This window comes from Rhinolophus hipposideros (genome assembly GCF_964194185.1).
Source record: "Rhinolophus hipposideros genome assembly, chromosome: 21".
Taxonomy (NCBI): Eukaryota; Metazoa; Chordata; class Mammalia; order Chiroptera; family Rhinolophidae; genus Rhinolophus; species Rhinolophus hipposideros.
In genome coordinates, this window is record NC_138067.1 from 38,798,008 (window position 1) to 38,821,421 (window position 23,414).

At 51.8% G+C, this 23,414-nt stretch overlaps 1 protein-coding gene across 2 annotated transcripts in view; it reads right to left on the reverse strand.

The window, feature by feature from the left end:
- AKT2 (AKT serine/threonine kinase 2) overlaps positions 1-23,414 on the reverse strand; it is a 49,467-nt gene that overhangs the window by 17,630 nt on the left and 8,423 nt on the right. Inside the window, exons 1-4 of one of the 2 annotated variants that reach the window (XM_081032752.1) lie at positions 13,888-14,049; positions 12,766-12,895; positions 5,211-5,339; positions 3,511-3,622 (exon numbers count right to left, since the gene is read on the reverse strand). In XM_081032752.1, coding sequence (XP_080888878.1) covers positions 3,511-3,622; positions 5,211-5,339; positions 12,766-12,811 — 287 coding nt within the window. In that variant the 5' untranslated portion in view covers positions 12,812-12,895; positions 13,888-14,049. Of the gene's footprint in view, positions 1-3,510; positions 3,623-5,210; positions 5,340-12,765; positions 12,896-13,887; positions 14,050-23,414 lie in introns of those variants that run through there. The other variant, XM_081032751.1, reaches the window with a different exon arrangement.

The following is a 23,414-nucleotide window of genomic DNA, read 5'->3' on the forward strand; positions in this document are numbered from 1 at the left end:
GTTTAAGGAAGAGCAAGGAGACCAGTGTGGCTGAAGTGAGGGAACTAATGGTAGCAAATGATTCTGGAGAGGAGGCCAGATCCGTGGGACTTTGCTGAATATGACATCGACTTTGGAGTTTACTCCAAGTGCGACTAAAAGGCCACTCAAGAGTTCTAATTAAAGAAATTTCATGGTAAGATTTACATTAAAAAAGATCACACTAATGTAGTACACCATTAAGTATATCTGCCAAGACCGGGGTTTGCAAACTTTTCCTGTAAAAGGCCAAACAGTAAATATTTTAGGTTTTGCAGACCACATGGTGTCTGTCACAGTAGTCTGGCAACTACTCAACTCTGCCATAGCAGGGGAAAAGCAGCCATGGGTATGGCTGTGTTCCAATAAAACTTTATTTACAATCTGGGAGGCAGGCCATAGTTTGCCAACCCTGCTCCATACCTCATTTCAGGTTTACAGGAAACATAGGCACAGAAGAACAAAGTATACAGCACCAAAAGGTAGTAATATGACATATCCACACTGTGGAACATTCTAGAAGACAATTAGCCTGGCTTATCCAAAAAAATCAATGTCATGGGCGGGAGGGGAGACCAAGAGCTGAACTAGATTAAAACAGGCCAAAGCGACAACATGTACTAAGACCTTGAGTAAATCCTGGTTTGCAAAACAACATTTTGAGGACAACTAGGGAAATTCAAGTATGGCATGGGTATGGGGAGGATGTTAGTAAATACATTTATGAAGAATCACCTCAGGTGTGATAATGGCAGCATGAGTCTGTAGAATAAAGTCCTTATTCTTAGGAGATGCCTGCTGAAGTATTAAGGAGGTAAATGTCACAAATATGAACAGAAGTTCAAGATTCAGCATAAAATATAGCAGATGAGGCAAACATGGCAAATGCTGAATTGGTGAATGGAGGTGCGGGCATCTGGATGTTCATTTATTCCACTAAATGTACATCGGAAACAAGTTGGCAGGGCAGATGGGTCAGAGGAATCCCTCTAGCTGCCCAGGAGGTACCGGAGCCCAGTGAGCAGGCCACTGCAGCATCTACGGAAGGACCAGTCACCAGTGTGGCTCCTATTGGCCCTCCGCCCCACACCCCAACCCCCGGCTCTCCCCAGGCTCCGGCCTACGTGGCTCGGGGCAGTGAGGACAGACCCAAACAGAGCAGACTCCCTCTTGCTGGGTTTCTGGCTCTTGCCTCCCAGGGGTGAAGGTCAGGAAGTTGGGGCTTGGTCTCAGAGCAGTGCCAAATTTCTCTCCAGTGGCAGAGGCAGGTGCTGAGAAAACATGAGAGGCAAGGCTCTCTAGCCCTCCCAGTCTTAGGGAAGGGGCTCTTCCCTACACTGAAGGGCATGGTATCGTACTAAAGTAGAAACCGGCGCGGGTCTCTTGCTCCCCACTGCTCCTTTTCCAGGCTTGCACACTGTGTGCCAGGTACTGCTGAATCAAGGGCTTCCTGTTTGTCATCCCCCTGCATCTTTTAGCAACCCTGTGACAAACCCCAACTGATTCACCACCTGCCAAGCCCTGAGGGGATCTCCATCTGGTGTCCAGCCCTGGCTGAGCTCACCAGCTTCAAGGTTCTCCACTTCCCTCCTTCCAAAACCTCTGGCCCTTGATTCTTTAGTGACACAAAACCCTCTGTGGTCCCTGGAATGACGAGTTGTCTCACCTCCAGGACTTGCACATGCTGGTCCCTTTTCCTGAAGTCACCTTCTCCGTCCTATCTCTGTGACCAACGCCTACCCATACTTTAGAGCTCAGCCCAACACCCAGTCCTATGCACCTACTGGTCTCAATCTGCTCTTTTACAGCAGGAGGGCATGTTTTGGTCCCCAGTTTTCAACTGAGTAACACCTCAGCTGGCCTGAGATGGTAATTCTGTTCCCCTTGGTGGGGCGAGTATATTTTTAATCTTGGGAAGGTATGCCACAGTAACTACAGCATAAATTGTGGTAACATGTCTTGTGATACTGTTTTGTGTATACTCTAGAAATGTACTGTCCAAGAGGGTGGCCACTAGCCACATGTGGCTATTTACATTTAAATTAATAAAACAAAAGAATCCCATTCCTCAGTTGCACTAACCACATTACAAATGCTCAACAGGCACACAGGACTAATGGCTACCCTCTTGGGCATTGCAGGTATAGAACATTTCTACATGGCAGAAAATTTTCTTGGATGGCACTGCTTTAGGGTTCTCCAGAGGGTCAACTGAATCCTCACCGACTGACAAGTTAAAGGAGTGTTTCTCAAAGAGAGGCCCAAAGGGACAAAGTGGAGAAAAAATATTTGCCACTCATTACAAAGGGCCAAGCTCCCTAATATACAAAGAGCTTTTAGAAATAAATAAGAAAAAGACTACTCGACAGAAAAACAGACAAAGGATATGAACAGACAGTTCAGAAGGGGAAACTCACATGGCCCTTAAACATATGAAAGGACACTCAAACTCACCCAGAAAGAAAAGGCCAATTAAAGCGACCCTGAGGCGTCGTTTCCCATTGATCAGATTGGTAAAAATCCAAATGTTTGAAAACACAAGACTGTATGGACACTCTTAGACATGGCTTAATAGAAACATTTCTCAACTTTACATATACATATTTCCTGTAACCCAGCAATCATCCATCTAAGAATTCAGCTTATAGATTTAAGATTTACCTGCACACATGTCAAAGAGACAAACACAGGTTCTATTATACATTGTGCAACTGCCTATAATGAGCCAAAGGCTGGAAACCACCCCAGTCGTCATCCATAAAGAACCACTCAACAAACGGGAACACAAGCATGCAGCTGTTTAAAATAAAACGCAGCAGCAGCTCTCTATATATTAAAGCAGAAAGATTCCCCAAGATACACTAAGTAAAAAAGGAAGTTCAGAACAGTTTGTGTACAATGCTACCTTTGTGTACAAAGAAAAACAGGGGAGTAGGGCACACAAGTCTCTATCCACGTGAGCCTGTCTCTGTGAGAAGCTCTTTCAGGACACACGAGAGGAACGGTTACCTCGCGTTGGGGGACTGGAGGGGCGCAAGTGAAGCTTCCACTGGACGCCTGCTTACACAAAAATCAAGCAGATTTTTGAACCAGGAGAACCTGTATCATCTCTCTGATTATTACACTGATCTTTTACAAACTGAATCTCCGCACTGCCTGCCTCACAATCAGTGGAGACGCTCCTTACAAATGCGCCTCCCAGGTCCTCCACAGATCTCCAGACACTCAGAGGCCCTGAAGCAGCTCTGAGCTCTGTACTGTTTCCAAGCTCTGCCCGTGATTCCAACGCACCCTCCAGTCCCTGGCCTGTAAGGGGGTCTGTACACGGAGAACCCGTGCTCCCCTAGCTCCAGCGAGGGAGACCCCCACGCTAGAAGGGCTGTGACAGGAAACTGCTAAGTAGGGGCCCAGGGGAACCTGTCCATCTACACCCCTTCTCCTCACTGGGCCTGTCCACTCTCAAAGGGCAGCCACACGGAGGCCCAGACTCGCCTCTCCTCTGGAGAGTCTACGTGGAAGGTCCTCTCAATGACTGTGGTCCATTGAAGGCAGCGTATGACAAAGGTGTTGGGCCTCGGTCTCTCGGTCTTCATCAGCTGGCATTCTACAAGCAGAGGAAGGGCAGAGATGAGAGGTGAAGGGACAGCCCTGCTGGCCTGCAGCCCACATTCCCCAAGCCACCTCCTGTGCCAGCCCCATGCTAGATGGTGTTGGGGACACTTTAGTGACTGAGAGAGCCCTGGACTTGTCCCCATGGGGCTCAAAATCCAGTGTGTGTGTATGGGGGGGGCGGGGGGGACAGGCCACAAGACAATGATGGCTCAGTGGTCAGGGCTGGGAGGGGGAAGCACGGGGGCATCTCCCAGAGGAAGGGGCATTTCTGTACTGAGCCCTGAAGGACGAGGGAAGAGGAAGTGGTCAGTCAGAGAGAAAGGTGTGGCATGTTCAGAGCCTAGCGGTGCCAAAAGGCCCAGCACACTTAAGGAACAGCCAATTCCGCTCTAGGTGTGAGGAGCGGAAAAGGGAAGGCTGGAGAGGTGGGAGGGGCCGGCCTGCGCGGCTCAGGGGCATGGACTTTGTCCTGAAGGCAACAGGGAGCTGGAACGCTTAAACAGGGATGGGTCATAAACAGATTTAGACATATCCCTCTGGCTGCCATCTAGGGTGCGAGAGAATGGAGGTCGGGAGTGCAGGGAGCAGGCTGTGGCTACACCAGAGGGGAGCCGTGGGGGAGGAGGGAGGAAAGGGCAGGCAGACATGCCAGAGGGGAGGTCGAGGGACCCAGGAAGAGGCCTGAGCCTGTGGCCTGAGGACTAGGGGGCAAGAGGGCCCTCCCCTAGATGGAGACAGGGAGCAGGAGAAGGCTGGGGCAGAGGAGGGGAGACAAGGCGGGTATGAGGGACTAGAGGACACCCGGGAAGAATGTGTAGGAAGCTACTCGGGACAGGCTGACAGCTCAGGTGAGAAGTCAGGGCTGGAAACAGCCATGTCAGTCACCAGCACATGGCAATAGCAACCAGGACAAGGCTTTAAGAGAGGGGACTGGATTCCAGAGAGTGTAGACTCAAGGGTTAAGACTGGGCAAGAACCTGGGGCAGGGAGCTAGGTGGGAGAGGACAGTGGTCGCGGCTATGGAGTGACGGTGAAGACGGGGGTGTCTTTGAAATTTCTGGAGGTGAGACACCAAGAATGTGGTGACGCGGTGACCAATCGGGTCGGCAGGGAAGGAAGGAAGCAGGGGGTCAGAGGCAGGACTGTGGTTCTGCAAGGCCCAGGCAAGGGTTGGGGCGTGCCAAGCTTTCCCACGGTAGGTCCAGCTAGAAGGCCCCATGGAGGGGTGGATCCCACGGAGGTGACGGAGGATGTGAGGTAGCCCTGCAGTCATCTGAGAGGAGGCCACGGCGGCCTTTTGGTGAGAGGGACAGAGAAGCACCTGACACCTGCCAGAACCCCAGGGCTGCCTGGGCTGGGGGGCTGGGAAGTACCTGGCTTCTCCCTGTTTCCTGTGTTCCCTCGTCCACCAGTACAGCCCCCGGGGCCCCCCCTGACACACAGGTGGAGGGGGCAAGGGTGAGCAACAGGGCAAACAGGCCCACGGCCTAAGAACAGCAGCCCCCCAGGTGCTCCCAAGACCTGTCACCATTCTGAGCACCTAAACTCTGGCCCTCCCGCCCACCTGCGCCCAGACGCACCTGCAACGGAGAAGTTGTTGAGGGGGGGCAGGGTCTGGTCAGGGGCCTCGGGCCGTTCCTTGTACCCAATGAAGGAGCCGTCACTCTTCAGCAGGAAGTACCGGGGCCTCCAGGTCTTGATGTATTCACCTGAACCAAGGAGGGGGAGAGGTCAGGGCGGCCGCCTGGGCCTGACGTGCCTCACAAGGGGCACCTGGGTGGGAGAAGGGCGGCTGAGGGGGTGGGCCGGAGAGCGCCTCTCCCAGGTAAACCCTTGAGGCAGCCCCGCTGACGCAGGCTGGGCACCAGGCTGGGCGCCAGTGATTCAGAGGTCATGCCTGGCAGGAAGGCGCCCACTGCAGTGCCCCAGGGCACCAGCTGCCTCAGCGTGTGGCCAGCAGCAAGCCAGCCTTGCCAGCACGTGGCCCAGTCCCAGGAGAGGCCCAGGCTTCCAAACACACATGCCCTGTGGCCCTGTAAGGCCAAATCCCATGGGCTGGTATTCACCAGTACAGCCGTGCAGGTGGGTCAAATGTCAAAACACTGTGCCAGGCCGGGTATAACTGTTGCTCTGCCCTCCAAGTCTCCCCTGACCCTTCCATTTGTTCTAACCATGGCTATCCAAACACTGTGTGCGTGCGCGCTCTCTCTCACGAGAACTCCTCAGAGGGTGGCTCAGAATTAAAATGAAATGGGGTATGAAATAGGTGTAAGGAATTAGAGGTGCAAACTTCCGGTTATAAGTCACAGGGACGTAAAGTACAGCATCGGAAATACAGTCAGTAATATTGTAATAACTTTGTATGGTGACTCATAGTAACGAGACTTATCGTGGCAATCATTTCATAATGTATATAAATATCAAATCACTATGATGTACACCTGAAACCAATAGGCTATTGTATGTCAATTACATGTCAATAAAATGAATAAATAAATTTCAAAAAATAAATCAGTAAAATAAAATGCTATTTAAGTTCTCAAAAAAAAAAGATGGTGTGGGGCCCGCCCGGTGGCTCAGGCAGTTGGAGCTCTGTGCTCGATTCCCACATGGGACAGTGGGCTCTCAACCACAAGGTTGCCAGTTCGACTCCCGCAAGGGATGGTGGGCTGTGCCCCCTGCAATGAGCAACGGCAACTGGACCTGGAGCTGAGCTGCGCCCTCCACAACTAAGACTGAAAGGACAACAACTTGACTTGGAAAAAAGTCCTGGAAGTACACACTGTTCCCCAATAAAGTCCTGTTCCCCTTCCCCAATAAACTCTTTTAAAAAATTAAAAAAATAACAATAATAATAAATAAAAAGAAAAAAAAGAAGTATAGCTGCTACAACATGTATGAACTATAACTTATGGTTAATAGAAAAAAGCTTGTCACAAAGGACCACAAATTAGATGATTTCATTTATATAAAATGTCCAGACTAGGCAAATCTGTAGACACGAACAGTAGATTAGCAGCTGCCGAGGGCTGGGGGTGGGGGAGAGTCTGGGGAGCGACTGGATGGTGAAGGCCTGGAGGAAGGTGGGGAGGGGGAGGTCAGGGCAGGCAGCCAGGTGTGACAGTACCTCACAGAGGCACCTGGATGAGAGGAGGGTGGACAGAGAGCAGGCAAGAGAGTGGTAGTGAAATGTGCTAAAATAGATTGCGGTGATGGACGCACAACTCTGAATACTAAAAGTCACTGAACTGTACACTTTAAATGGCTGAATTGTATGGTATGTGAACTAGATCTCAAGTTGTTAAAAAAAAAAAAAAAAGAGAGAGAGAGAGAGATCGCAACCATAAAGCACCAGTTTAGTGCCCAGCACACTGCAGGCTCTCAACTCACATGAGTGCGTGAGACAGGATGGCAGGGTGCGCTCTGAGCTGTGTTTGCTATGTGGACACCAGTAAGTCACCTCACTTCTCTGAGTCTTTATTTCGTCTTATGGGGATATCCACTAATTGATGATGATGATGATTAGATAACATTATACTGGTACTTTATGCCAGGTACTGTCCTAAGTATCTTATAGGTTTTAACTTACTAAATTCCTTCAAATGTAGATATTAAATGATTTCCTGTACATAAAGTTCAAAAACTAGCAAACCCCCAAATTCAGTAGCAGATTAAAAGGATTATATACCATGACCAAGCAGGTTTTAGCCCAAGAATGCATGGGTGGTTCAATAGATGAAAATCAACCAATGTAATACACAATAGAATGAAACAAAAAAAATACATGATCATTTCAATTGAGGCAGAAATAGCATTTGACAAAATCCAACGCCATTTCATGATAAAAAAAATACTCGGCAAAGCAGGAATAGAAACTAACAGGATAGTGTGTGGAATAGAAGGGAATTTCCTCCCCATGATAAAGGGCATCTGTGAAAAACCCAGAGCTAACATCATACTCGATGGAGGACTGAAAGCTTTTCCCTAAGATCAGGAACAAGACAAAGATGTCCACTTTCACCACTGCTATTAAACACTGAATTGGCCATTCCAGCCAGAGAAAAAGAAAGAGATAAAAGGCATCCAATGTGTAAGGAATAACTATCTTTATTTGCAGATAACATGATCCTATATAGAGAAAAATCACAAAGCTTCCACAAAATAATTACTAGTGGTAATAAACAAATTCAGCAAAATAACACACAAAAATCAGTTGTGTTCCTATACACCAACAGTAACCAACCCAAAAAAGAAATTAATAAAACTCTGTTTACAATAGCATAAAGAGGTGAAAGATTTATACACTAAAAACTATAAAATATTGCTGAAAGACACTGAAGACCTAAATACAAAGACATCCTGTGTTCACAGACAGAAGACTTGATACATTTAAGATGACACCACCCAAAGCGAACAGTGATCTACAGATCCAACACATCCCCTATCAAAATTCCAGCAGCCTCTTTGGCAGAAATGGAAAAGCCAATCCTCCGATTTACATGGAATGCAAATTCACATGGCCAGGGGTCCCAAACAGCCAAAACAATACTGAAAAAGAACAAGGTAAAAGGATTCACACGTCCCGACTTTCGGACTTACTCTAAGGTTACAGTAATTGAATCAGTGTGGTATAAGGATAGACACACATATAGAACCATGAATGGAATTGAGAGAAAAACACACACACATACACACACATTTATGGTCAACTGCTTTTCAACAAGAGTGACAAGACCATTCAATTGGAAAAGACTTGTCTCTTCAACAAATGGTGCTGGGATAACTGGATATCCACATGCAAGAGAACAGAGTTGGACCGCTACCCCACACCATATGTCACACACAAAAAGTAACTCAAAATGGATCTCCTTAAATATAAGATCTGAAACTACAAAACTCTTGAAAGAATACACAGGGGTAAATCTTCCTGACCTTGGATTGGCAACAGATTCTTAGATATGACACCAAAAGTACAAGCAACAAAAGAAAAAAAGGTGGACTCATTAAAATTAAAAACTTTTGTGCAATGGACATTATCAAGAAAATAAAAAGACAACCAAAAGAATGGGCAAAAATATTTGCAAATCACATATCTGATAAGGATCTAGTATCCAAAAATACATAAAGAACTCTTACAACTCAACAACAAAAGGACAAACAGCCTGATTATAAAATGGGCAAAGAACTTGAAATAAGACATTTCTCCAAAGATAAACAAATGGCCAACAAGCACATACAAGACGCTGTTAGTCATTAGGGAAAAGCAAATCAAAACTATAAGATACCACTTCCCAACCACTAAGATGGCTGTAATTTTTTTAAAAAAGAAGAAAATAAAAGGAAAAGAACAAGTATTAGTGACGATGTGGAGAAACCGAAACCCTTCTGCACTGTTGGTGGGAATGTAAAATAGCTCAGCCCTACGGAAAAATTTGGCTCTTCCTCCAAAAGTTAAGTATAGAATACACTGTATATTACAAACATAGCATATATGACCTAGATTACTTATATATACATATATTTACATGTATTATATAATTATACAGAATATGTTAGGTTATAAATACAGAATGTATGACCCAGTAATTCCACTTCTAGGTGTACACCCAAAAATCTTTAAACAAGTACTCAAATATTTGTACACAAATGTTCGCAGCAGCACTAATCACAAGAGCCAAAAGGTAGAAATAACCTAAGTGTCCATCAATGGATATATGGATAAACAAAATGTGGTATCTTCATACAATGAATATTATTTGGCCATAAAAAGGAGTGAAGTATTGGCCCACGCTACAACACAGGTGAACCCAGAAAACATCATGGTAAGTAAAAGAAGCCAGGCACAAAAAACCACATATTGTATGATTCATTTATATGAAATGTCCAAAAGCAATAAATCCATAAAGACAGAAAACAAACTGGTGGTTGCCAGGGGCAGGAGGAGGGGGCAACGGGGACTGACTGCAGGGTTTTCTTCTAGGTGATGAAAACGTTTTGGAACCAGGCAGAGGCAGTGGTTACACAACGCCGTCAATGTACTAAAGGCCGCTGAATTGTACACTTTCAAACGGTTAATTCTGTGTTGTGTAAATTTCACCTCAATTTCAAAACAAAGCAAAACAACACTAGAAAAACTCACCTATGTCACTGAAAGTTAGGAGAGTGTTACTGCTTGGGAGAAGTGGGGGGGGGGGGTTCTGGAGACTGTCTTGTTCTATTTCTTGATCTGAACACTGGTTTTAGGGCAAGCTTATGATCCAGGCCCTTCCTTCCCTGTGCTGTTTTATGCATCAGTAACAAGGGGGAAAAAGAAAACCTAGAAGGAAAGGACACACATCCTCACAGCAATCCCATTTTACAGGTGAGGAAAATGAGGCACAGAGAGGTTGCATTAGTTGCTTGAGGCTCACAGTTGTTGACCTGAAGAACTAGGATGGAACCCAGGTTTGCTCTGTCCACGCTCTTGACCATTACAATGTCTGCCTCTAAACTGGCAGATGGGCCAGGCCTGGCGGAGCCTGACAAAGGGCGAGCTGAGGCTTTGCCAGAAAGGGGACCAGCACATGGCATGAGCCAATCCCACGGTGGTATCCTGACTTTGCCAACTCCTTGAACAGACCTTGCTGGGCAAGCAGCAGCAGGTGGGCCAGGCCTTGAGAGCACTGGCTGCAGAGCGGGAAGACCCCAGTCCGAACCTCAGTGCTGCCTCCTCCTCTCTGGAACCTTGGGCGAGTCAGTCTTGCTGCCCAGCCTCGGCACCCTGGTCTGGAAAGATGCCCATCTCACAGGGTGGCTATGGAAATGCACCCAAATCAGGCTTGCCTATAAACAGAGCCATGCCTGGCATAGAGTGGGCACACAGTAAACTGGGGCAGCTATTACTGCAAGCACCAGGGGGGATGAGGGGGATGGTGCAGGCGCTGAAACAGCTGCCGCCAGCAGGGCCCACCTTGCCTCACCCACCTCTGCCAGCCACTGCTCAGAACGACAGGCACTGAGACGCCCTGGAGTGACACACATATGTGTGTGTTAAGGTGCAAACCCAAGGCAGGTGTGTTCCAGCGAGGCCATCTCAGCAGCTCCGCTGGCTCCCCACAGCATGAATGGAGACACAGAAGGCCTGAGAAGGCCTGAGATCCATTTAAAGCCATCAGTAGCCCTGGACCAAAGACAAACCCCCATGCCCGCCACAGTCCTCAGGCCACCTTCAGGGCTCCTACGACCCAGCCCCGGGAGCCATGGGCCTCGTGAAACTCAGGAGCCTGAGACTCTGGCCCACCAGACCACAATCGCACCACCTCACATGCAATCCCAACCATTCGTTCGACAGTCACCGAGTGCCCACAGCATGCCAAGCACTTTTCTAGGCACGGAGGGCATCGCAGTAAGTAGGGCAGATCAAATCCCTGCCCTCTGGGAGCTGACGACATCAGAGGCTCAGGTTGTTAACCCACTGGACAGATGTGAAACCAAGGCTCACAGTCACAAGAGGAAGTGCCAGAGCCAGGGTTAGAATGACGACATCTACCAAGGTTCAAAAGCTCCATCAACAGCCCTAAACTCAGAGCCCAACCTGGGGGTAGGGTGAGGTGTCTTCAAGAGAAGTGGGAACAGGTCTCCCCTACTCAGTCTGAAGGGGGAGGCCCCCAGGCCTGGCCCTGGGGCGTTGCGTCAGTCCCTCATCACTGCTCTGTCTGCAGACTGGCACAGGGCAGGATGAGTGGGCACCTGTCCCAATACCCGCAGGGCTGGCCCCATCAGCCCCCTGCCCTCTTCCATTTGAACAGCGTCCCTCAGGGAGGTCCTCCCTGACCACCCAGTTTCTGACAGCTCCCCTGGCCCCCTCACCGGCCCTCCTTCTCACACTGCTTGGATTTGCATGGCACTTACCACCACCGGACACAGGGACTTACTCGGGTGCCAGCCACCCGCCTCACTAAATGTAGGATGTCAACATGAGAACGGGGATTTTGCCTGTCCAGTTCACTGCTACGTCCCCAGTGCCTAGATCAGTGCCTGGAATACAGCAGCTGCTCCACAAACGGTAGTTGAATGAGTGAAAAGTCCATTAAGAGCAGGCCAGGCACCCTCCCTGCCAGGACGATCTGCCTCCTCGCTCCTCAGCCGCACGTGCTTCTTCCTGGCTGCCCCTGGCACACGGCAGCAGAGCCCGTTAAGTGCCCCAGTTCTGGGGACAGGCAGCCTGGGGTCTAGGGTCTAGTCTCTTGTCTCTTCCGTGTAAAGGACTTCACTTCTCCGGCTCGGCTGACCACCGGTACAAGCAGATCAGGTCACATCCTGGCTCCCCACCTCCTGGGCCTCGAATCACCGGGGAGCCAAGCTCAGGCCCTTTCTGTGGCCTGCGGGGCCGCACGCAGTTAGACGCGACATCACCGCTCTGCTGTGTTACCTCGTCCCACTCGCCCTCGCTCCTCTGCTCCAGCTACACTGCCACCTGTGTCCTTGCTGTCACCCTTACCCAGCTATGTGTGCTGGCCTTATCTCCTACGGGCCTCTGTTCACTGTCACCCCTCAGAGCAGCTCCCCCTAACCACCCTCTCTCCATCCCCCTCCCCGTCAGTCCCTACTTCTCACAACAGCACTCACCACCACCTGACATCACATGTCCGCTTATTTATTATTTGTCCCCATCTCCCAATGGAACGTAAACTCCATGAGGGCACCACACTGTCCCCAGAGCCTGGGACCACCTGGCACACCACACACTCAATGAGTACTTGCTGAATGAGCCTCGGCGTGACCTCAGTTAAGTGACCTCCCCTCTCTGAGCCTCAGTTTCTTCACCTCTAAAATGGGGCTGTGAATGAGATCATGAATGCAGCGACAGCTGTCTGGCCTGTGGGCTCACGCAGGGTGTTCAGATAGGCCTGGAGATTCGCCCACAGGCAGAATCCCAGCTCCCCAGCCCAGACTAGCGCTGAAGGAGTCCAGGAAATGGGCTTAAGGAGATACTGGCCTGGGCCAGGCAGGTGGAGCTCAGAGGCCGACTCCTGGGGCTGTGAAGCCCCTGCATCTCTGCCTCTCAGGGTACCAGCTGCCAGGAGGGGGGTGAGGAGGTGGGGGGTGTGTGTGTGTGTGTGTGACACAATCCTGTGGGCAAAAGCAGCCCCTTACCACGCTTGTGGAGCCAGCCTTCTTTGATGACAGACACCTCGTTCATGGTGGCAGCGTGACACGCTGTCACCTAGCTTGGGACAGCTCAGGGCAGCAGGACATGCAGGAGACGCGGTGGACAGAGCACAGTCTGCAAGACAAGAGAAGAGCCCATCAGAGTTCGAGGGATATTCGGCCCCAGCCCCTTCCTTCAGGACAGCCAAGCTCTGAGGCCTCTCTGCTGCTCTGCTTGTTTTGTACAAGGTGGAACCAGTGAGGGTGGGAGAGCCCTGCCCCAGGGGCCCACTGTGAGGGAGGGGATGTGGCCATCCCCAGGGACCCCAATCAGGGAAAGGACATGACCCTGTCCTCAGAGCCCTACTCTGGAGGGAGCAGAGCTCCCTGACCCACACGCAGGCCAGGCCCTGTGCTCAGAACACCCACACTGAGCAGAGGCAGCCCCTCCACCCTCCTCACTCCAGGCTGCAAAGGCAGCAAGGGAGCTGCGGCCCCGCCCCCAGCGTCACTTCCATGCCCCAACGCTGAGGTAACCTGGGATGAATCAGACAGCCATGGGCACCTGAGGGAGTGCTCAAAGCCACCAGCACCTGCCTGCCACCCCCCAACACACACACACACACACACACACACTCTCTCTCTCTCTCTCTCTCTCTCTCTCTCTCTCTCTCTCTCTCTCTCTCTCGCTCTTTTCCTTTCTCTCTTTCCCTCCCTCTCTCCCTCTCCCTCTTTTTCTCTCTCTCCCCTTTCCAAACCAGGGAGCCACCAAGTTGCCACCTTTAGCTAACCAAGTATCCCTCCCCCTGCACAAGGCCACCCCATGTCACTCCCTCACCCTCAGGTCCCTCCTTGCCTCCACCAAATGACCAAGGAAAGACAGATCTCAGGTACTCCAGGTCTTGAACAAGAAAGCAATCTACTGCGTAGGCACTTGTCTGTGGCCTAGCAGCCAGTCCTGGGGGCTCGACCAAGGCCCTGGTCCCTTCTCCAAGACCTCCAGACCTCCGCTTCTGTCCTCGGGGACCAGCAGCTGACAGACTGACAGACGCCGAGGCTGCTGCTTCTGTCTCAGGTTCCCGGGCGGAGGGGTGAAGGGCGGGAGGCAGCCGCCAGCTGGGCCCCTACCTGGAGCCGCAGGCCTGGACGGGGGCCATGGAGCCCAAGACGCCTTTCGCCTTTCCTGGCCTGGGGTTATTTGCGGACAGCAGGTCAGGAGCTACGGTGGCCCCCAGAGAAGTGGCAGCTGGCTCTAAGGACACCATGGGCATCAGCTTTCTCTCGTGCCCCAGGGGAGCTGGTGGGCTGGACACACTATTGCCTGGCATGTGACAGTGGCAGGCTGCCCGGCTGGGCAGAGGGAAGGAGGTAAGTGGGAGGAAGCAGGGGAAAGACAAGATGGACAGCGACGGGGAAGTAAATAGCGGGGTGAGAAATCACATGCCGAACTCCAAGCTGCAAAGGCAGAACTAGGAGCAGCAACAGGGGCTCCCTCCCCAGCAGGTATAACAGGCACCCTAAGGGGCTCACACCCCACCACCCAGAACTGCCAGACCCTCAACCCTAAATATCCCACCAGTCTGTGCTGCGATGGCTAATGTGACCAGTCTCTCCATCCTGCCTCCCTAAGCCTGGCCCAGGTCCCACACTATCCTCTCCCAGCAGGGTCCCGCCCCTCCTCCTTCCGGGACTCTCCTCCTCCGATCTGTCCCCCATTCAGCAGCTAGGGGAACCCTCAAACCTGACCCTGTCCTTCCCCCACTGGCCTCAGAAAAGAGTCAAGCTCCTCGGCTCGGGACTCCAGGCCCTTGAGGACCTGGCCTCTGCTGGCCTGTACTCCACTGCCTCCCACCCCTTCTGACCCAGGTGACCTCAGGACCCATGCACCCAGCTTCCTCCCCACCCTTCCCCTACCACCCAGGTTCTCCCTGGGGTCCCAGCCTCTGCTCTCAACCCCTGCACTCCATCTAAACATGGCTCTGTCCCTCGCTTTCTAGGAGCCAAGAGGCACCCGCAAAGCCCTCAAAGCTAATGACCATGACAGCGGTTACACCTGGCACTGCCCACCCCTCCAGGCCCTCCCACCTACCCCCACTCTTGGCCCTTGCCTCTGACCCCCAACCCCCATCCCTTCGTGAGTGCTCCCTCCTCCCTGGTCTCAGCTGAACCAATGCCCCCTCCAGGAAGCTTGCTGACCTCAGAGGCTCACTGGGGCTCTGTGTACTTCCTCAGCCAATTCTCCCCACATCCATAAATGCTAACACAGTGTATCAGCACAACATCCGGGTATCTGGTGAGTACACAATGAATAAACCCAAGTCTCCCCAACACACCCCCAGCCCAGGACCAGACACAGCAATGGAAACACTTCCAGAGTCTAGTCATGCCATCCATTTTTTTGAGAGTGTCCTAAACTCCTGACCCTATCGTGGGGGCCAGAGACAGAGCGTCCCTAAGACACAACCCCTGCCTCCAGGAGCTCACATTACAGGGGGAAGGCAGACAAGGCACTGATACATAACAATGGCGTGTGTCGGAGAGAGGTGCTGAGAAGAAAAATAAAGTGGAGGAAAAGGACAGCAGGGAACAGAGCTGGGTTAGCCACGTGGTATGGGGGACATGTGAGCAGGGACTGAGCCCTGCTAACATGTAGGGAAAAGAATTTCAGGCAGGGGAACAGCAAGTGAAGAAGGAAGGAGCTTGGTGAATGTGGAAAACTGCCTGCCAAGGGGCCTAACCGGCTACAGGGTCAGGAGCCAGGAGAGGTGGGTGGCAGAACACTCGGGGCCTGACCACTGTGGCGGGGACTTCAGGAATTCCTCCCAGACACAGGGACTGACACCGCACTTTCCCCCATAGGAGCTCAGTTTGGAATAGCTTCCAAAGATCTGGGATCGACCCGAAGTCCAAAAGAAGAGCAGATATAGAAGAAAAGGAACAGGCCTGGTGTCTGATCTCGGCTCTGCCCTCCCCTCCCGGCCTGGTGGGAGGAGCCTCCATGATTCAGCAGCACTAAAGCACCCACTGTGTGCAGAGATCTGGCCTGCTGCCTCGCCCCCAGCCAACACCTGAACACAAGGCTGCCATGATCAGAAAGAGAGAGGTGAGGGAAGCCGGGTATGGCCGAGAGTGGTCAGGGTCGCCGAGTCCGAGCCACTGCCAGCTGGTAGCCTTGAGCGGGTGCTTGTGCTCCGGTGGAGTGTGTCCTGAATGCTCCCCACCTCCCCACCACAGGGGCAGCAACCACGCCCAGCGGACGGCAGAGGCTCCGAGAGGGGAAGCCCGTTACCTTGGGTCTCCCAGCTGAGCAGTGGTGGAGGCCCTGCCGCTGCTCAGCACACCAGAGCCATGTTTTACACTCCCCTGTCAGCGACTAAGAAGCCAGCGGTAGCTTGGGCACGGGTCGGGGGGGGGTGGAACTGAAGATCCCAGTGTCCTGCCTGGATCCTGCCCTGTCCTCCCACTGAGGGTGGCGCCTCAGCTGAGGTGTCTGTGACGCAGTCCTGCTGTGATGAAACACCAGGCACTGCAGCCAAGAGGATGGCCTGCTCCCTGGGGAGGGGCCGTGGAGGACACCCAGGCGGGAGGACAGAGACCAGCCTCTGGAGGCCGGCTGTCCGCACTTGGCCTGTCCTGCCCTAGCCGGCGCACCGCAGGCAGCACGCTCCACGGCAGGAGTACCTGCGTGACCCCATCCCTCCTTGCTGCTTCCGAGGGTATCTGGGCCTGGGCTGAAGCCGCAGCCAACTAGAGGTGAGCCACCTGGGAGGCAAGGTGAGAAGAGCAAGGGCACCTCACAGGAGAGGACAGCCACACAACCAAGGCCCACACGCAATCTCATTAGTTACAGGGAAATCCAAATTCAAACCACACTCACCAGGAGGGCTGAAATTTTAAAGACTGACAAGGCAAAGTGCTAACAAGGAGGTAAAGGAATCACTACGAGGAGGAGCCTCAAGGGGTCAGACATCACGGCCACTTATTTGGCAGAAAGAATTAAAACTCAATCTGCGCCTACCCACGGCTCAGCAATTCCACAGCCCCAACAGAAATGAGCCTATTTGTTCACCAAGACATACACTAGAATACGAGGTCTGACAGGTAAGTTCGAGAACTTGTTGCACTGATGTTGCTAACCTTTTTGATACCAGAGGGATTATTCATTATGAATTTGTACCAACTGGACAGTAAACCAAGTTTACTATTTGGAAGCGAAAAGGCTGCGTGAAAAAGTTAGAGGACCTGAACTTTTCGCCAACAATTCATGGCTCTTGCGTCACGACAATGCACCAGCTCACACGGCACTGTCTGTGAGGGAGTTTTTAGCCAGGAAACAAATAACTGTATTGGAACACCCTCCCTGCTCACCTGATCTGGCCCCTAATGACTTCTTTCTTTACCCGAAGATCAAGGAAATATTGAAAGGAAGACATTTTGATGACATTCAGGACATCAAGGGTAATACGATGACAGCTCTGATGGTCATTCCAGAAAAAGAGTTCCAAAATTGCTTTGAAGGGTGGACTCGGCGCTGGCATCGGTGCATAGCTTCCCAAGGGGAGTGCTTTGAAGGTGACGCAGTGATATTCAGCAATGAGGTATGTAGCACTTTTTCTAGGATGAGTTCGCAAACTTAGTTGTCCGACCTCATATTCACAGCAGTAATACTCACAGTAACCCCAAGTCTGGAAACAGACCAGGAGTCCCCCCCACAAGAGAACGGATAAACAAACTGAAGTAAATTCATCGGGCAGAACACTACTACTTGGCAATTTAAAGGACTGACGGACTCCTGCTGCATACAACAGGGAAGAAGTTTAAGAATGTGACACCAAGTGACAGAAGTCAGACACAAAATGATGTATCAAGTAAGGGTCCTTTCACAGCAAGTTCAGCACAGGCAATGGGACACTTTAGGGATGCCCTTCTTGCTTATAAACTGTGCAGAAAATCAAGACAACAAATATTCAAATGTCAGGAGAGTGGTTCAATTTGGGAGTAATGGGGGTGGGGGAGTGTGCTTCCGGAGCTGCCGATGCTCTGTGGTGATTACACCAGGCTTTGCTTTACAATTATTTGTTATATTGTACTGTATAAAATTGGTTTAACATATTTTTCTGTGTTTTATGAAGTAACTATAACAAAAAACCTGGGTTTGGGAGTCCAGAGGATACAGGGGAGCTGAAATCAGGCCTCCTGGCTTCCAGCGCTCCCCCCGGCCCCCAGTGCTAGCCTGCCTAGATTCTCCCCTCAAGATTAGGTCACCAATGAGTAAGGAGGAGGAATCCGGGATCCAGAGGGTCTCAATTTCAATCCCGGGCTCTGCTGCTTTTTGGCTGTGTGGCCAAAGGCAAGTGACATCCTCTGTGTACCACAGTGATCCGCTGTCCAAATATCCCGCTGGAGAAGGGACAGGCACCCAGGAGAGTGGAGGGTGGCACACTGCCATCCCCACAGCCTAGGGAGGGGGCTGGAGTTTGGGGGGTATGTTTAACTCTGCACAGAAGAAAGCTGAATGGGAATGACATTCGCTGAGCTCAATGGTCAGCTCTGAGCAGGGAGGGGAAGGCCACTGGACAGGCGGCCCTGAGTGGGCTCTGCCTGTACCGGCAAGGTTTTCTGTTTTCAAATAGTCACTGAGTACATGGGTATCACTGACGTACTCTATCATCATGTCTCAAACACTCCGTAACAAATTATTTTAAAATTTCTTTAAGACATTTTTATTTCCATCTGTCTTATTTCTCACTGGTTTCCAAACTAGCTCCTTCAGAAGCAGCATTCCCGTGTTAGGGTCAGACGCACAAGAGGCAATTTACAGGACAACGCAGGGCCAAGCAGGGAGAGGATGACGGCGTGGGCCTAGCTGGCGGCCTCGGGAAGGCTCCTTCCAAGCTTGTTTCCTCATCTGCAAAAGTAGTCGTGTGGTTCAAGCCACTTAGGTGGAGCTGTGAGGCCTAAGGGAGCTCCAGGGCTTCTGCCCTCGCCCCTCCTACGGTCTGGGACCCTGAGACCACCGGAGTCAGAGCCCACCCCTCCTCTTCTCAAACCCTCCCGCGTCCCCATGGAACCCAGAGTAAAAGGTGAAGTCCTTCCCATGAGCCCTGTGAGGTCTTCACTGTCGCCCCTTTACTTCTCCAAACACATTCCATTTCGGTGGGGCCTGCTCCTGCGGCTCCTGCGACAGCAGCACAGCCCGACCTCAGGGCTCCACGAGGTCGGAGGCCCCACCGCCCCGCTGTCATTAGTCTGCTCACATCACCTCCTGGGAGAAGCCTTTCTCACCTCCCTAGACAAAAGTGTGTCCACCCTACCTCCCCTGACCCTTTAGTTTTCTCCATGAGCACTTATCGTCACTGACATGATTGTGTCTTTTCACCTGTTTACCAGTCTACTGTCGACCTCGGCCCACTGTGGTGTCAGCGTGGTAAGGACAGGGGCTCTGGCCTGTCGTGGGCACGGCTGGACCTCAAAGCCTTGCATGGTGCTGGGTACACAGTGGGGACTTAATACGTATCTGTGCAATGAATGCGTAATGATGAAGCTCTGTGCCCAGAACAGGCTTAAAATAAGTTCAATTCCTTTCCTTTCCATTTGTCAGGGCCTTTTTCTCTCGCCCCCTCTCACTGACCTGGTTTCTACGCCAGACGGCACAGATGGGATGAGGGAGGCAGGAGGCTCTGTGTCTCCTGGAGCTGGAGACAGTGGGGTGGGGGGCTCCTTCCTGGCATTGCGACCCTCCAGGAGCCTGTCTCCTGCCCTCTAATCAGCGCCTCACCTACAGCTCCCAGGAGGGCTTGCTCAGGAGATAAGTTCAAAGACAACAGGAACCTGTCCTTCAACAGGCAGCAGCTGCTTGTGGGAATCTGGGAGGAAAGGCACATGGAGCGGGCGGAGGGAAAGGACTCCCGTATTCACCAGCTTCCACAGCTCTGTGAGGGCACTTTAGCAAAACTGGTAACATGGAAAACACACATGGCCTTGGAGGAACTTCTGCAGAAAACGCTTCTGCCAGTGCACAGAGGGGTTTCTTAACCTGAGCGCTAGTGCTGTCTGGGGCTGGGTAATTCTGGTCGAGGGAGCTGTTCTGTGCTTGGCAGGCGGTTTAGCAGATCCCTGCTCTTTATTCGCTAAAGCCAACAGCACACCCTCCCCCGAGTTGCGACCCCAAAATGGTCTTCAGGAGTGGCCAGTTAGCTCAGTTGGTTAGAGTGTGGTGCTAATAACACCAATCGATCCCCACATGGGCCACTGCGAGCTGCGCCCTCTTAAAATTTTTTTTTTAAATCAATGTCTTTAGGCATCACCAAATGCCTCTTGGGGACAAGCCACCCCCTGGCTGAGAACCGCTGTTCTGAGGGTCCTCTTGCTGGCACAGTGAAACCCTGGTAGCCACTGAATGCCCACAACAGGAGGCTGATACTGTAATAACGATTAATATGACGGTAGAACTAAAAAGAGGGAATGCCTTACCGCATGCCAGGCGCACCTAAGTGCTTTGTACATGGGAAGTCTGCCTCACAGCACCCCTGTGAAAGGCACTGGTGCTATTATCTCCACTTCAATGAAAAAACTAAGTCACAGAAGTGAAATGACTTGTCCCTACCAGCCAATGATCAGGAAACACAGAGCTAGCCTGGGACCCCAGGCAGCCTGGCTTCCCCACCACACTGCACACACTCAGCCTGAGAGTTAGGCAAACGCACATTCAGGTCCCTGCTCTCCAAGTCGCAGTTTCCTCGTCTGTGCAATGGGGCAGCAGGGCCTCCACCGCAGGCTCGTGGGTGCGGAGGACTCAGCACAGTGCCCAGCCCTCAGTGAGGGTCCGTCCAGTGGGCAGAGCACAGCACAGCCATCCAATGCACAAGAACCAACCTCCCTGAGCTGACACTGCCCTTCAGCATTCAGTGCGCTCACGGAACAGAACATCCAACCTGATCCTTTTCGGTACCAAACAGGTACACACCATGTCATCTCAATTCTCATGTGCGTAGTTTTTCACACGCTGACATTTCTGAGATGGACATGCGTCTCACAATTGATGGATAAATTTCATCTAAAGCTTCCTTTTCAGGAAAGCAGTTGTTCGATCAACAATGGACCTTATAGGGAACAGTGTCACAGACTGGAGGGCAAGGAGAGGTCTGTTTAATCATCACATGCAGACGGAATTGTGCCACAGGGCCCACAGGGGCAGAGTAAAGGGTACAGGAGTCAAGGTGGCCTCAGGAACCAGATGCATTTCAACCTCAGCCCTGCCACTTGCTGTGTGACCTTGGGCAAATCACTTCCCCTTTCTTTGCCTCAGTTTGCTCATCCATATATAGAAATAACACATAGTACATACCACCAAGGCTACTGTGAGGATTAAATGAGTTAATCCACACAAAGTCCTTCAGACAGAGCCCAGTATAGCAGCTGCTCAACACCTGTCAGGTATCACTATTTCTTCTGATGGGTGGACATGGGGACCTTTACTTCCTACATTACACATTTTTGTAACCTGAATTTTTACCTATTCAGACTCCTTGGTAAGAAGACGGCATTAAAGATATTTTTTTCCTCTTAAACACTACACACTCCCCCCAACTGCCCCATCTGTCTACTTGGAACAGGTAGGACTGGAAGCAGGCTGAAGATGTGGGCAGGTTGCAAAAGATACCGGGACAAGAATAAGCACCAGAGCAGATTTCCTTCTCTTCCCTGCCACCCCCCGACACCTTCCCCCTCACCCTGCCACCCAGGGCCTACAACATCCACAGAAATCATGTCAAATATTTGAGTCTGCCTGGCTGTGGGCTCCAAACATACTGAGAGCACCATGCCAAGGCCAGAGGGACCCTCCAAACACAGCATTGACCTTTTTCCTGATTGGGAACCACGTCCAAGGCCCTCTGCAGGCTCCAGGGGCCTATGTGAGGTGGCCCCTGCCTATTCCCCAGCTCATTGGTCAGCATGCTTCCCTCAACACACTTTCCTTCTCTCAGTCCCCTGAACCCTCCTTGCTTTCTCTCACCCCACGCTCACGCTAGTCCTTTTGCCCACGCTAGTCCTTCCCCACTGCTCACCCACCTTCACCTGCCAAATCCTCGTTTCCTCAGGAAAGCCTGCGCTGGGGCCCCTGCCCGAGACAGACCCTCGAAACTCAGCCTTCCTGTCTCCTCACACACTGAGCTCTCCTGAGCTCAGTCGCTCGTACAGTTCTCTAAGTAGCAGCACCTTCCCACTGACCTGCGAGCTCCACAGGCAGAGAGAGTCTGTCCTGGTCCCCACTGGGTCCCCAGCCCCACCCAGCACGGAGCCAGGCCCACAGCTTTCATTAACGCAAGGTGGGGGTGGCAAACAGAACCACAGCTTTTGAGCTCAGAGTTCTGTCAAGTGAAGATGGAACCAAAAATCCTGCATTCATTCATTCCCCAAAGATGGCTCCCGGGAGCAGTGGCAGCACTGCTCTGGTCACCAAGGGGGCAGCAGTGACCAAAACAAACTCCCTGCCCTGGGGGAGCTTACTGGGAAAGGAGGGTGGACAGGCATTCAAATAAATAAGTTAAATAAATAGGCAAGTTATACAGTATATCAGAAGTTGACAAATGCTTTGGAGAAAAGCCACCTATGGAGGACGAGGTGTTGGGAAGAGGGAGAGGCTTCTGGTTTAGTATAGGGTGGTCAGAGAAGGGCTCACTGAGATGGTGAAATCTGTGCACAAACCTGCAAGAGACGAGGCAGCCACGTGAAGACTTGGCGGAGAGCAGCACAAGGTGTTGCCTGCGTGAGACAGTCAGGAGGCGGTGGAGGGGAGTGAGGCACATAATGGCTCCAGAGGAAGCTGGGGGCCCGGCTGAGCAGGGCCTGGTAGACCACTGTAAGGGCTGTGGCTATTTCTTGTAGAGAGATGGGGAACTGCTGGCTTGAGGAGGGCGCAGCACACGAAATCCCCTGGCCCCAGTGAGGCAGGGCTTATCACAGCCTTCTCCTCCAGGAGTTATCCCAGGAGAAGCCCCATCCGCTGCCTGACGCTCTCACCACCCGGCCCACTGGGGAATCACAAGGACCCATACTTTACAGATGAGGAAACTGAGGCCCGGAAGGATTCAGTACCCAAGGCCAGGCAGCCAGGACACAACAAGAAGACTGGTTCACGCTGTCCTGAGTCGCTTCTACCTCCCTCTGCCCTTGCTCCCGAAAGACTGAGCCCCTGCCCTCCCCAGCCAGCCTGCTCTTACCATCCCTGACATCCTGCAGACCTAGGCTTCCCCCAAACACACACACACACACACACACACACACACACACACACACACAGGGCCCCTCTCGTCTGGCTGAGGGGTTCCTCCCTCACAGCCACTGCTCACATCTTCACCTGCTGCCTCCCCAGCCAGGAGCTCTGAGGCAGGGCCTGGTGGCCTGAGTCCCATCTCATCCCTAGGACATCTGGGATCAAACAGGCAGGGCCCTACACATGCCTGGAGAAAGAGCAACCCTCCCCGAAACCCTGTGAGGCAGATGCTGTTACTATCTTCATCCTTCAGAAGAGGAGCCTGAGACCCAGAGAGAACAAATCACATGCCCAAGGTCACAGGTGAGCGCAGGCAATCTAGCCAACAGAACTTTCTGTAATGATGGAAATGTGGCTACTGTGGCTAGTGTAACTAAAG